This window comes from Malaclemys terrapin, chromosome 15 (assembly GCF_027887155.1).
Source record: "Malaclemys terrapin pileata isolate rMalTer1 chromosome 15, rMalTer1.hap1, whole genome shotgun sequence".
Classification (NCBI taxonomy): domain Eukaryota; kingdom Metazoa; phylum Chordata; order Testudines; family Emydidae; genus Malaclemys; species Malaclemys terrapin.
The window spans coordinates 213022-227386 of NC_071519.1; the positions used below are offsets into that span (position 1 = coordinate 213022).

Consider the following 14365-nt stretch of genomic DNA (forward strand, 5'->3'; position numbering starts at 1 on the left):
GGCGTGTGGCACACGATCGAGTCCAGTGCTGCCTGCGTGGCCGTCGCTCCTCGCTGGACAGCTTCTTCCCTGGGGGCGGGGGGAGTCAGAGCCGCCTGGAGCCTCCTGCCGACGCCCCCACAATGCCAGCCCCCCCGCCCATCGCCGGCCCCCCACCCGACTCCTCCCAGTGCTCCCAGCCCCCCGCCAAACCCCCAGTCCCCCTGCCGACCCCCCCAGCCCCCACCCAACCCTCCAGTGCTCCAGCCCCCCGCCAAACCCTCCCAGCCCCCACACGACCCTCCCAGTGCTCTCAGTCCCCCGCCAAACCCCCAGCCCCCTGCCGACCACCCCAGCCCCACCCAACCCCTCCCAGTGTTCCCAGCCCCACCCGACCCCTCCCAGTGCTCTCAGTCCCCCGCCAAACCCTCCCAGCCCCACCCGACCCCTCCCAGTGCTCTCAGTCCCCCGCCAAACCCTCCCAGTGCTCCAGCCCCCCTGCCCATCGCCGGCCCCCCACCCGACCCCTCCCAGTGCTCCCAGCCCCCCGCCAAACCCTCCCAGTGCTCCCAGCCCCCCGCCAAACCCCTAGTCCCCCTGCCCGACCCCCCCAACCCCACCCGACTCCTCCAGTGCTCTCAGTCCCCCCGCCAAACCCTCCCAGCCCCACCCAACCCCTCCCAGTGCTCCCAGCCCCCCGCCAAACCCCCCAGCCCCACCCAACCCCTCCCAGTGTTCCCAGCCCCACCCGACTCCTCCCAGTGCTCTCAGTCCCCCGCCAAACCCCCAGTCCCCTGCCGACCCCCCCAGCCCCACCCAACCCCTCCCAGTGTTCCCAGCCCCACACGACCCCTACCAGTGCTCTCAGTCCCCCGCCAAACCCCCAGTCCCCTGCCGACCCCCCCAGCCCCACCCCACCCCTCCCAGTGCTCCCAGCCCCCCGCCAAACCCTCCCAGCCCCACACAACCCCTCCCAGTGCTCCCAGTCCCCCGCCAAATCCCCAGTCCCCTGCCGACCCCCCCAACCCCACCCAACCCCTCCCAGTGTTCCCAGCCCCACACGACCCCTCCCAGTACTCTCAGTCCCCCGCCAAACCCCCAGTCCCCTGCCGACCCCCCCAGCCCCACCCAACCCCTCCCAGTGCTCCCAGCCCCCCGCCAAACCCTCCCAGCCCCACACGACCCCTCCCAGTGCTCTCAGTCCCCCGCCAAACCCCCAGTCCCCTGCCGACCCTCCCAGCCCCACCCAACCCCTCCCAGTGCTCCCAGCCCCACACGACCCCTCCCAGTGCTCTCAGTGCCCTGCCAAACCCCCAGTCCCCTGCCGATCCCCCCAGCCCAACCCAACCCCTCCCAGTGTTCCCAGCCCCACACGACCCCTCCCAGTGCTCCCAGCCCCCCGCCAAACCCTCCCAGCCCCACACGACCCCTCCCAGTGCTCCCAGTCCCCCGCCAAACCCCCAGTCCCCTGCCGACCCCCCCAGCCCCACCCAACCCCTCCAGTGCCTCCCAGCCCCCCGCCAAACCCTCCAGCCCCCACCCGACTCCTCCCAGTGCTCTCAGTCCCCCGCCAAACCCCCAGTCCCCTGCCGACCCCCCACAGCCCCACCCAACCCTCCCAGTGCTCCCAGCCCCACCCGACTCCTCCCAGTGCTCCCAGCCCCCGCCAAACCTCCCAGCCCCACCCGACTCCTCCCAGTGCTCCCAGCCCCCAGCCAAACCCCCAGTCCCCTACCGACCCCCCCCAGCCCCACCCAAACCCCTCCCAGTGCTCCCAGCCCCCCCGCCAAACCCCAGTCCCCTGCCGACCCCCCCAGTCCCACCCAACCCCCTCCCAGTGTTCCCAGCCCCCCGCCAAACCCCCAGTCCCCTGCCGACCCCCCCAGCCCCACCCAACCCCTCCCAGTGTTCCCAGCCCCACAGGACCCCTCCCAGTGTTCCCAGCCCCCCGCCAAACCCTCCCAGCCCACCCAACCCCTCCCAGTGCTCCCAGCCCCACCTGACTCCTCCCAGTGTTCCCAGCCCCCCGCCAAACCCTCCCAGCCCCACATGACCCCTCCCAGTGCTCCCAGCCCCCCGCCAAACCCCCAGTCCCCTGCCGACCCCCCCAGCCCCACCCAACCCCTCCCAGTGTTCCCAGCCCCCCGCCAAACCCTCCCAGCCCCACACGACGCCCTCCCAGTGCTCCCAGCCCCCCGCCAAACCCCCAGTCCCCTGCCGACCCCCCCAGCCCCACCCAACCCCTCCCAGTGCTCTCAGCCCCACACGACCCCTCCCAGTGCTCCTCAGTCCCCGCCAAACCCTCCCAACCCCACCCGACTCCTCCCAGTGCTCTCAGTCCCCCGCCCAAACCCTCCCAGCCCCACACGACCCCTCCCAGTGCTCCCAGCCCCCCGCCAAACCCCCAGTCCCCTGCCTACCCCCCCAGCCCCACCCAACCCCTCCCAGTGCTCTCAGCCCAACACGACCCCTCCCAGTGCTCCCAGCCCCCCGCCAAACCCCCAGTCCCCTGCCGACCCCCCCAGCCCCACCCAACCCCTCCAGTGCTCCCAGCCCCACCCGACTCCTCCCAGTGTTCCAGCCCCCCGCCAAACCCCTCCCAGCCCCACACGACCCCTCCCAGTGGTCTCAGTCCCCCGCCCAAACCCCCAGACCCCTGCCGACCCCCCCAGCCCCACCCAACCCCTCCCAGTGTTCCCAGCCCCCGCCAAACCCTCCCAGCCCCACACAACCCCTCCCAGTGCTCCCAGCCCCCCGCCAAACCCCAGTCCCCTGCCGACCCCCCCAGCCCCACCCAACCCCTCCCAGTGCTCTCAGCCCCACACGACCCCTCCCAGTGCTCTCAGTCCCCCGCCAAACCCTCCCCAGCCCCACCCGACTCCCTCCCAGTGCTCTCAGTCCCCCGCCAAACCCTCCCAGCCCCACACGACCCTCCCAGTGCTCCCAGCCCCCGCCAAACCCCCAGTCCCCCTGCCTACCCCCCCAGCCCCACCCAACCCCTCCCAGTGCTCCCCAGCCCCAGCACGACCCCTCCCAGTGCTCTCAGTCCCCCGCCAAACCCTCCAGCCCACCGACTCCTCCAGTGCTCTCTGTCCCCGCCAAACCCTCCCAGCCCCCACACGACCCCTCCCAGTGCTCCCAGCCCCCGCCAAAACCCCCAGTCCCTGCCGACCCCCCCAGCCCCACCCAACCCCTCCCAGTGCTCCCAGCCCCCCCGCCAAACCCTCCCAGCCCCACACGACCGCCTCCCAGTGCTCTCAGTCCCCCGCCAAACCCCCAACCCCCTGCCGACCACCCCAGCCCCACCCAACCCCTCCCAGTGTTCCCAGCCCCCACCGACCCCTCCCAGTGCTCTCAGTCCCCCGCCAAACCCTCCCAGCCCCACCCGACCCCTCCCAGTGCTCTCAGTCCCCCGCCAAACCCTCCCAGTGCTCCCAGCCCCCCCTGCCCCATCGCCGGCCCCCCCACCCGACCCCTCCCAGTGCTCCCAGCCCCCGCCAAACCCTCCCAGTGCTCCCAGCCCCCCGCCAAACCCCTAGTCCCCTGCCGACCCCCCCAACCCCACCCGACTCCTCCCAGTGCTCTCAGTCCCCCGCCAAACCCTCCCAGCCCCACCCAACCCCTCCCAGTGCTCCCCACGCCCCCCGCCAAACCCCCCCAGCCCCCACCCAACCCCTCCCAGTGTTCCCAGCCCCACCCGACTCCTCCCAGTGCTCTCAGTCCCCCGCCAAACCCCCAGTCCCCTGCCGACCCCCCCAGCCCCACCCAACCCCTCCCAGTGTTCCCAGCCCCACACGACCCCTACCAGTGCTCTCAGTCCCCCGCCAAACCCCCAGTCCCCTGCCGACCCCCCCAGCCCCACCCCACCCCTCCCAGTGCTCCCAGCCCCCCGCCAAACCCTCCCAGCCCCACACAACCCCTCCCAGTGCTCCCAGTCCCCCGCCAAATCCCCAGTCCCCTGCCGACCCCCCCAACCCCACCCAACCCCTCCCAGTGTTCCCAGCCCCACACGACCCCTCCCAGTACTCTCAGTCCCCCGCCAAACCCCCAGTCCCCTGCCGACCCCCCCAGCCCCACCCAACCCCTCCCAGTGCTCCCAGCCCCCCGCCAAACCCTCCCAGCCCCACACGACCCCTCCCAGTGCTCTCAGTCCCCCGCCAAACCCCCAGTCCCCTGCCGACCCTCCCAGCCCCACCCAACCCCTCCCAGTGCTCCCAGCCCCACACGACCCCTCCCAGTGCTCTCAGTGCCCTGCCAAACCCCCAGTCCCCTGCCGATCCCCCCAGCCCAACCCAACCCCTCCCAGTGTTCCCAGCCCCACATGACCCCTCCCAGTGCTCCCAGCCCCCCGCCAAACCCTCCCAGCCCCACACGACCCCTCCCAGTGCTCCCAGTCCCCCGCCAAACCCCGAGTCCCCTGCCGACCCCCCCAGCCCCACCCAACCCCTCCCAGTGCTCCCAGCCCCCCGCCAAACCCTCCCAGCCCCACCCGACTCCTCCCAGTGCTCTCAGTCCCCCGCCAAACCCCCAGTCCCCTGCCGACCCCCACAGCCCCACCCAACCCCTCCCAGTGCTCCCAGCCCCACCCGACTCCTCCCAGTGCTCCCAGCCCCCCGCCAAACCCTCCCAGCCCCACCCGACTCCTCCCAGTGCTCCCAGCCCCCAGCCAAACCCCCAGTCCCCTACCGACCCCCCCCAGCCCCACCCAACCCCTCCCAGTGCTCCCAGCCCCCCGCCAAACCCCCAGTCCCCTGCCGACCCCCCCAGTCCCACCCAACCCCTCCCAGTGTTCCCAGCCCCCCGCCAAACCCCCAGTCCCCTGCCGACCCCCCCAGCCCCACCCAACCCCTCCCAGTGTTCCCAGCCCCACAGGACCCCTCCCAGTGTTCCCAGCCCCCCGCCAAACCCTCCCAGCCCCACCCAACCCCTCCCAGTGCTCCCAGCCCCACCTGACTCCTCCCAGTGTTCCCAGCCCCCCGCCAAACCCTCCCAGCCCCACATGACCCCTCCCAGTGCTCCCAGCCCCCCGCCAAACCCCCAGTCCCCTGCCGACCCCCCCAGCCCCACCCAACCCCTCCCAGTGTTCCCAGCCCCCCGCCAAACCCTCCCAGCCCCACACGACGCCTCCCAGTGCTCCCAGCCCCCCGCCAAACCCCCAGTCCCCTGCCGACCCCCCCAGCCCCACCCAACCCCTCCCAGTGCTCTCAGCCCCACACGACCCCTCCCAGTGCTCTCAGTCCCCCGCCAAACCCTCCCAACCCCACCCGACTCCTCCCAGTGCTCTCAGTCCCCCGCCAAACCCTCCCAGCCCCACACGACCCCTCCCAGTGCTCCCAGCCCCCCGCCAAACCCCCAGTCCCCTGCCTACCCCCCCAGCCCCACCCAACCCCTCCCAGTGCTCTCAGCCCAACACGACCCCTCCCAGTGCTCCCAGCCCCCCGCCAAACCCCCAGTCCCCTGCCGACCCCCCCAGCCCCACCCAACCCCTCCCAGTGCTCCCAGCCCCACCCGACTCCTCCCAGTGTTCCCAGCCCCCCGCCAAACCCTCCCAGCCCCACACGACCCCTCCCAGTGGTCTCAGTCCCCCGCCAAACCCCCAGACCCCTGCCGACCCCCCCAGCCCCACCCAACCCCTCCCAGTGTTCCCAGCCCCCCGCCAAACCCTCCCAGCCCCACACAACCCCTCCCAGTGCTCCCAGCCCCCCGCCAAACCCCCAGTCCCCTGCCGACCCCCCCAGCCCCACCCAACCCCTCCCAGTGCTCTCAGCCCCACACGACCCCTCCCAGTGCTCTCAGTCCCCCGCCAAACCCTCCCAGCCCCACCCGACTCCTCCCAGTGCTCTCAGTCCCCCGCCAAACCCTCCCAGCCCCACACGACCCCTCCCAGTGCTCCCAGCCCCCCGCCAAACCCCCAGTCCCCTGCCTACCCCCCCAGCCCCACCCAACCCCTCCCAGTGCTCCCAGCCCCACACGACCCCTCCCAGTGCTCTCAGTCCCCCGCCAAACCCTCCCAGCCCCACCCGACTCCTCCCAGTGCTCTCAGTCCCCCGCCAAACCCTCCCAGCCCCACACGACCCCTCCCAGTGCTCCCAGCCCCCCGCCAAACCCCCAGTCCCCTGCCGACCCCCCCAGCCCCAACCAACCCCTCCCAGTGCTCCCAGCCCCACACGACCCCTCCCAGTGCTCCCAGCCCCCCGCCAAAGCCCCAGTCCCCTGCCGACCCCCCCAGCCCCACCCAACCCCTCCCAGTGTTCCCAGCCTCCCGCCAAACCCTCCCAGCCCCACACGACCCCTCCCAGTGCTCTCAGTCCCCCGCCAAACCCCCAGTCCCCTGCCGACCCCCCCAGCCCCACCCGATTCCTCCCAGTGCTCTCAGTCCCCCGCCAAACCCCCAGTCCCCTGCCGACCCCCCCAGCCCCACCCAACCCCTCCCAGTGTTCCCAGCCCCACCCGACTCCTCCCAGTGTTCCCAGCCCCCCGCCAAACCCTCCCAGTGCTCTCAGTCCCCCGCCAAACCCCCAGTCCCCTGCTGACCCCCCCAGCCCCACCCAACCCCTACCAGTGTTCCCAGCCCCACACGACCCCTCCCAGTGCTCCCAGCCCCCCGCCAAACCGTCCCAGCCCCACCCAACCCCTCCCAGTGTTCCCAGCCCCCCGCCAAACCCTCCCAGCCCCACCTGACCCCTCCCAGTGCTCCCAGTCCCCCGCCAAACCCTCCCAGCCCCACCCGACTCCTCCCAGTGTTCCCAGCCCCCCGCCAAACCCTCCCAGCCCCACACGACCCCTCCCAGTGCTCCCAGCCCCCCGCCAAACCCCCAGTCCCCTGCCGACCCCCCCAGCCCCACCCAACCCCTCCCAGTGCTCCCAGCCCCACACGACCCCTCCCAGTGCTCTCAGTCCCCCGCCAAACCCTCCCAGCCCCACCCGACTCCTCCCAGTGCTCTCAGTCCCCCGACAAACCCCCAGTCCCCTGCCGACCCCCCCAGCCCCACCCAACCCCTCCCAGTGTTCCCAGCCCCCCGCCAAACCCTCCCAGCCCCACACGACCCCTCCCAGTGCTCTCAGTCCCCTGTCAAACCCCCAGTCCCCTGCCGACCCCCCCAGCCCCACCCGACTCCTCCCAGTGCTCTCAGTCCCCCGCCAAACCCCCAGTCCCCTGCCGAACCCCCCAGCCCCACCCAACCCCTCCCAGTGTTCCCAGCCCCACCCGACTCCTCCCAGTGTTCCCAGCCCCCCGCCAAACCCTCCCAGCCCCACCCAACCCCTCCCAGTGCTCCCAGTCCCGCGCCAAACCCTCCCAGCCCCACCCGACTCCTCCCAGTGCTCCCAGTCCCCCGCCAAACCCTCCCAGCCCCACCCGACTCCTCCCAGTGTTCCCAGCCCCCCGCCAAACCCTCCCAGCCCCTCACGCCCCCTCCCAGTGCTCCCAGTCCCCCGCCAAACCCCCAGTCCCCTGCCGACCCCCCCAGCCCCACCCAACCCCTCCCAGTGTTCCCAGCCCCCCGCCAAACCCTCCCAGCCCCACACGACCCCTCCCAGTGTTCCCAGCCCCCCGCCAAACCCTCCCAGCCCCACACGACCCCTCCCAGTGCTCCCAGCCCCCCGCCAAACCCCCAGTCCCCTGCCGACCCCCCCAGCCCCACCCAACCCCTCCCAGTGCTCCCAGCCCCACACGACCCCTCCCAGTGCTCTCAGTCCCCCGCCAAACCCTCCCAGCCCCACCCGACTCCTCCCAGTGCTCTCAGTCCCCCGCCAAACCCCCAGTCCCCTGCCGACCCCCCCAGCCCCACCCAACCCCTCCCAGTGTTCCCAGCCCCCCGCCAAACCCTCCCAGCCCCTCACGCCCCCTCCCAGTGCTCCCAGTCCCCCGCCAAACCCCCAGTCCCCTGCCGACCCCCCCAGCCCCACCCAACCCCTCCCAGTGTTCCCAGCCCCCCGCCAAACCCTCCCAGCCCCACACGACCCCTCCCAGTGTTCCCAGCCCCCCGCCAAACCCTCCCAGCCCCACACGACCCCTCCCAGTGCTCCCAGCCCCCCGCCAAACCCCCAGTCCCCTGCCGACCCCCCCAGCCCCACCCAACCCCTCCCAGTGCTCCCAGCCCCACACGACCCCTCCCAGTGCTCTCAGTCCCCCGCCAAACCCTCCCAGCCCCACCCGACTCCTCCCAGTGCTCTCAGTCCCCCGCCAAACCCCCAGTCCCCTGCCGACCCCCCCAGCCCCACCCAACCCCTCCCAGTGTTCCCAGCCCCCCGCCAAACCCTCCCAGCCCCTCACGCCCCCTCCCAGTGCTCCCAGTCCCCCGCCAAACCCCCAGTCCCCTGCCGACCCCCCCAGCCCCACCCAACCCCTCCCAGTGTTCCCAGCCCCCCGCCAAACCCTCCCAGCCCCACACGACCCCTCCCAGTGCTCCCAGCCCCCCGCCAAACCCTCCCAGCCCCACACGACCCCTCCCAGTGTTCCCAGCCCCCCGCCAAACCCTCCCAGCCCCACCCGACTCCTCTCAGTGCTCTCAGTCCCCCGCCAAACCCCCAGTCCCCTGCCGACCCCCCCAGCCCCACCCAACCCCTCCCAGTGTTCCCAGCCCCCCGCCAAACCCTCCCAGCCCCACACGACCCCTCCCAGTGCTCCCAGCCCCCCGCCAAACCCTCCCAGCCCCACATGACCCCTCCCAGTGCTCTCAGTCCCCCGCCAAACCCCCAGTCCCCTGCCGACCCCCCCAGCCCCACCCAACCCCTCCTAGTGTTCCCAGCCCCCCGCCAAACCCTCCCAGCCCCACACGACCCCTCCCAGTGCTCCCTGCCCCCCGCCAAACCCTCCCAGCCCCACACGACCCCTCCCAGTGCTCCCAGTCCTCCGCCAAACCGTCCCAGCCCCACACGACTCCTCCCAGTGCTCCCAGACCCCCACCGAACACTCCCAGCTCGCCACCGAACCCCCAACCCCAGGCCACCCCAGCCTGTTCATGGTCCCCACAGCTCCATCCCGCCATCCCCCATGCCCACCAGCTGTGGCCTCGCCCACACTACAACACCAGGCCCCTGCAGTCCCGCCCACCCGCCGTGGCGCTCTCCGGGGTCCAGACCAGCCGCACGGCCAAGAAGTCCTGCAGGTTGTTGAGCAGGGTGTAGGTGACGGTGAAGCGTCGGCGCAGGGGTACGGGCGACTCGCAGGCAGCCGTCATCACGAACCGCGGCCGGTCCAGTCGGATGCTGGGCAGCCTGCGGGGGCAGCGAGAGTCAGCACGGGCACTGGGACCGCCCCCCCACAGGCACTGGGACCGCTCCGCCCCGTCATGGGCACCAGGATCCTGGGCAGCCGGGAGGGGCCATGGGGGGTGGGGGACTGCTCCCTTGGAGCCCCTGAGCTGGAGACAGGGGGGTCTGAGCTTGTGGGGGGCATCAGAGCTGGGGGAACAGAACATAAGAATGTCCAGACTGGGTCAGACCAAGGGTCCATCTAGCCCAGTATCCCGTCTGCCAACAGTGACCAGTGCCAGGTGCCCCACAGGGAATGAACAGAACAGGTAATCAAGTGATCCATCCCCTGTCACCCATTCCCAGCTTCTGGCAAACAGAGGCCAGGGACACCATTCCTGCCCATCCTGCTAACAGCCATTGATGGACCTATTCTCCATGAACTTCTTTAGTTCTTCTTTGAACCATTGTAGTCTTGGCCTTCACAACATCCTCTGGCGAGGAGTTCCACAGACTGACTGTGCACTGTGTGAAGAAATACTTCCTTTTGTTTGTTTTAAACCCGCTGCCTATTAATTTCATTTGGTGGCCCCTAATTCTTGTGTTATGAGAAGGAATAAATAACACTTCCTTATTTACTTTCTCCACACCCGTCATGATTATATAGACCTCTATCCTATCCCCCTTTAGTTGTCTCTTTTCCAAGCTGAAAAGTTCCAGTCTGATTAATCTTTCCTCATACGGCAGCCGTTCCAGACCCCTCATCATTTTTGTTGCCCTTTTCTGAACCTTTTCCAATTCCAATATATCTTTTTTCCAATGGGGCGACCACATCTGCACGCAGTATTCAAGATGTGGGGGTACCATGGATTTATAGAGGCAACATGATATTTTCTGTCTTATTATCTATCCCTTTCTTCATGATTCCCAACATCTTGTTCGCTTTTTTGGTTGCTACTGCACATTGAGTGGATGTTTTCAGAGAACTATCCACAATGACTCCAAGATTTTTCTTGAGTAGTAACAGCTAATTTAGACCCCATCATTTTATATGTATAGTTGGGATTATGTTGTCCATTGTGCATTACTTTCATTTATCAACACTGAATTTCATCTGCCATTTTGTTGCCCAGTCACCCAGTTTTGAGAGAGCCTTTTGTAGCTCTTCGCAGTCTGCCTGGGACTTAACTGTCTTGAGTAGTTTTGTATCATCTGCCAATTTTGCCACCTCACTGTTTACCCCTTTTTCCAGATTGTTTATGAATAAGTTGAATAGGACTGGGCCCAGTACAGACCCCTGGGGAACACCACAATTTACCTCTCTCCATTCTCAAAAATGACCATTTATTTCTATGCTTTGTTTCCTATCTTTTAACCAGTTACCAATCCATGAGAGGACCTCTTATCCCATGACAGCTGACTTTGCTTAAGAGCCTTTGGTGATGGACCTTGTCAAAGGCTTTCTGAATATCTTAGTACACTATATCCACTGGATCCCCCTTGTCCACATGCTTGTTGACCACCTCAAAGAATTCTAGTAGATTGGTGATGCATGATTTCCCTTTACTAAAACCATGTTGACTCTTCCCCAACAAATTATGTTCATCTCTGTGTCTGACAATATTGTTCTTTATTATAGTTTCAACCAGTTTGCTGGTACTGAAGTCAGGCTTACTGGCCTGTAATTGCCCAGGGTGAAGGGGAGCCCAGGGCCAGGAGGGCATCGGAGCTGGGAGGAGCCCAGGGTTTGGGGGAGCCCAGAGCCATTAGAGTTTGGGGGGGGGGGGATGTCTCTCACCTGTAGTGGGTGTAGATGCTGCTGGTGAAGGGGAGTTTGGGTGTCGACCACTGAACCACAGCCACCAGGGGGACCTCCAGACCCTGGGGGAGCAGGGGGGGAGTGAGTGACAGCCCCATGGCCCTGCCCCCAGTCCTATCCCCTCCACCTGCTGGACCCGCCTCCATTGCCCTTTCCCCTCCTTCTGCCCTGTAGCCCCACCCCCTCACGGCCCTAACTCCTCTCCCTGCCTCATGGCCCTGCCCCTTCACAGCCCTGTCCCCACCCCCTGCCCCCTGCACCCACCTCCTTGGTGTCCTCCTGGGGCCGCTCGGGCGCCTGCAGCTGGAAGAGGAAGTTCTGCTCCTCAAGGGCGCTCAGGGCGCAGGGGCAGCCAGAGCCGGCACCGGCCACGCGGCAGAAGGCGCCGACGGGCACCTCGCCCGAGTGATGGCTGGGGGGGAGGCGGAGGGAGAGAGAGTATCAGCCCCACAGCCTGCCCCACAGAGACCCCCCTGCACCTTCCCACGGCACCCACGCACACCGAGCCCCCTACCCCGGACCCTTCCCCCCACAGCTCACCAGACGTCGTCGACCAGTAGCACGGAGCCATCGGGCAGCATGGGCAAGTAGCTGGCGTTGAAGTTGGGCAGGATGCGGACATCCCACAGGGAGATTTCCTCCTGGGAGCAGCCGTTCAGCACTGGGGAGGCGGGCGGGCGGGCGGGTCAGAGATGGGGCGCCCCACACTCAGCCCTCCCCCCCGACATGGGTCTAGGCCCCCGCCGTCCTGCCACCCCTCCACCCTGGGCTCCAGCACCCCTCACAGCCCCTCCCCCCACGGCTCCAGGGCCCTCACCCCGGCACTGCTACCCCTCCCCCCATGGCTCCAGCACCCCCAAAAGCCCCTGGCCCCCCATCCTGCTATCCCTTCCCCCACGGCTCCAGCACCCCCTCCAGCCCTGCTACCCCTCCCTAGCCCGGCTCCCCAGTTACCCTTGAGCACGGTGAGGTATTTCCCGGAGACATTCAGCTGGCGGCATTTCAGCCCTGGAGGGGGCAGCACGGTCAGCATGGTGCTCACTGCGGGAGCAAAGGGCAGAGGTCAGAGCAGTCACTGGGGGCAAAGGTCGGGGTGGAGGGTCGGGAGTGACCGTGGGACAGGGGCTGTCAGTCAGGGCTGAGGGGCAGAGGCTGCAGGTCGGGACTGAGGGGCACTGTGGGGCAGGGCTGTGGGCTGTCAGTCAGGGCTGGGGGCAGAGGCTGCGGGTCAGGACTGAGAGGCGCCATGGGGCAGGGCCGTGGGGCGGGGGCTGCACCTACCTTGGGCTTTGAAGGCCCCCTGCTCCTCGCGGAAGAGCTGGGCCGGCGCCCGGTTCTGCAGCAGGCTCAGGTACCCCCGTTCCCGTACCTCCGGCGCCTCCTGCTCCCGCTTCCACACCGTCACCACGATCTGCGGGGTGTGTGTGTCAGCGCTGGGGGGCTGGCCCCATTCCCGCCCCCCCATCCTCCCCACTGGTCCCCCCCCCACGGCCCTTGTCCCACAGGGCCCTGGCCCCTCTCACTCACCTTGGCCTTGACGGTCCCGGGGGGCAGGTTGTCCAGGGAAATCGTCAGTGGGAAAATGACCTCGTCCGTGGAAACAATCGGCTCCTCCACAGGTATCTGGGGGGATTGGAGGGAGCCATCAGTCCCACAGTGACCCCCACCCCACAGCCCCCTGTGTCCCCCCCAGGTGCCCCTCACTCCCGCCCCACAGCTCCCCTGCCCCACATACACCCCGTTGATCCTCACTCCTCACCCGCAGCACCCAGTACCCGCCCCCTGCTCCTGCCTCAGAACTCCTGGGTTCCCCTCGCTCCACCCCACACAACAGAGCCCCCCACCACAAGTGCCCCTTGCTCCTGACCCACCGCCCTCACCCCCCGGGTTTCCCTCACACCCACCCCACAGCCCCCACCCACCCAGCGTCCCACGCCCCCCCTCTCACCCCGGCGGCCGGTCGCCCCAGGGGTCCCTGGCCATGGGTCAGCAGGGGCCGGCAGTCCCGGAAGGAGCCGGGAGGCGGAGGGGGTGCATCCCCGTCCCCGCCCGGCTCCTCAGGGGGCTCCCCATCCCCCTCACCCCCTGGGTCAACCCCCCCGGGGCTGACGCTGGCCAGGGCGGCCAGGGAGGAGCCCAGTTCCCCCCAGGGGGTGCGGGCGCCCCCCGGCCCGGGCCGGCCCCGCAGCACCAGCAGGAAGCGGACGGTCTCGCCCAGGTAGAGGTGGTTGCGCCGGGGCAGGGCCCGGTACCGGCCCGGCTCCCCCCGCAGCAGCTCCCGGGCCGGGAAGGGCACGGCCGGGAAGTACATGAAGTAATCGCACTGTGCCTCCATGGCGGGGGCTGGGGAATTGGGGGTCTGGGGGGAGGATCGGCGGGGCCGGGGCACTGGGGAGCTAGGTGGGGAGGATTGGGGCTGGGGGAGACCCCGAGGGGGGGGGCTGGAGGGATCTGGGGGGCTGGGCTGAGGGGATCAGGGCCCTGCAGGGACTAGGCTGGGATCCCGGGGGGCTGGGGGGAAAAGGGATGTGGGGCAGGGCGAGGGGAGGCGCTGGGGATGGGATTCCAGGAGCTGGGGCAGTGGGGGACCCGGGGGGGCGCTAGGACCTGGGGGGCGCGCTAGGAACCGGGGGGGGGGGGGGAATTGGTGGACCCGGGCGGGGCGCTGGGGCCGGGGGGGGCCGCGGGGGGGCGCTAGGACGGGGGGGATTGGCGGACCCCGGGGGCGCTGGGGCCGGGGGGGGCGCTAGGACCCGGGGGGCGCTGGGCCGGGGGGGGGGGGCGCTAAGACCCGGGCGGGGGGCTCGGGCCGGGAGGGCGGCGCTAGGACCTGGGGGGCGCTGGGCCGGGGGGGGGAATTGGTGGACCGGGCGGGGCGCTGGGCCGGGGGGGGGCGCTAGGACCCGGGCGGGGGGCTGGGGCCGGGCGGGCGGCGCTAGGACCCGGGGGGCGCTGGGCTGGGGGCGGGGCGCTAGGACCCGGGCGGGGGGCTCGGGGCGGGGGGGCGGCGCTAGGACCTGGGGGGCGCTGGGCCGGGGGGGGGGGGCTCGGGGCGGGGGGGCGGCGCTAGGACCCGGGGGGCGCTGGGCTGGGGGCGGGGCGCTAGGACCCGGGCGGGGGGTTCGGGGCGGGGGGGGCGGCGCTAGGACCCGGGCGGGGGGCTCGGGGCGGGGGGGGCGGCGCTAGGACCCGGGGGGCGCTGGGCCGGGCGGGTCCCGCTCTCGGGGGGGTCCCGGGCCGGGCGCTGCAGCCGGGGCCAGGCGCGGAGGGGGCGGAGCCAGAGCCGCGGGGGCGAAGGGGGGGGTCAGGGCGCGCAGCCGAGCCCCGAGCACATCGATCGGAGAGCGCGTGGGGGAAACGGCCCCTCCGCCT

General features: G+C 69.8%; 1 protein-coding gene across 1 annotated transcript; it reads right to left on the bottom strand.

Annotated features, from left to right (window-relative positions):
- Positions 1-2: 2 nt before the first annotated feature.
- TRAPPC14 (trafficking protein particle complex subunit 14) lies at positions 3-13609 on the bottom strand (the record flags this gene model as incomplete). Its single annotated transcript, XM_054005555.1, is given in 10 exon segments — positions 3-40; positions 43-69; positions 9035-9198; positions 10973-11055; positions 11258-11405; positions 11534-11654; positions 11948-12034; positions 12275-12404; positions 12521-12616; positions 12942-13609. Coding segments are annotated over 10 exon segments (1281 nt in total), but the record flags the coding sequence as incomplete, so codon positions are not given.
- Between the last annotated feature and the right edge of the window lie 756 nt (positions 13610-14365).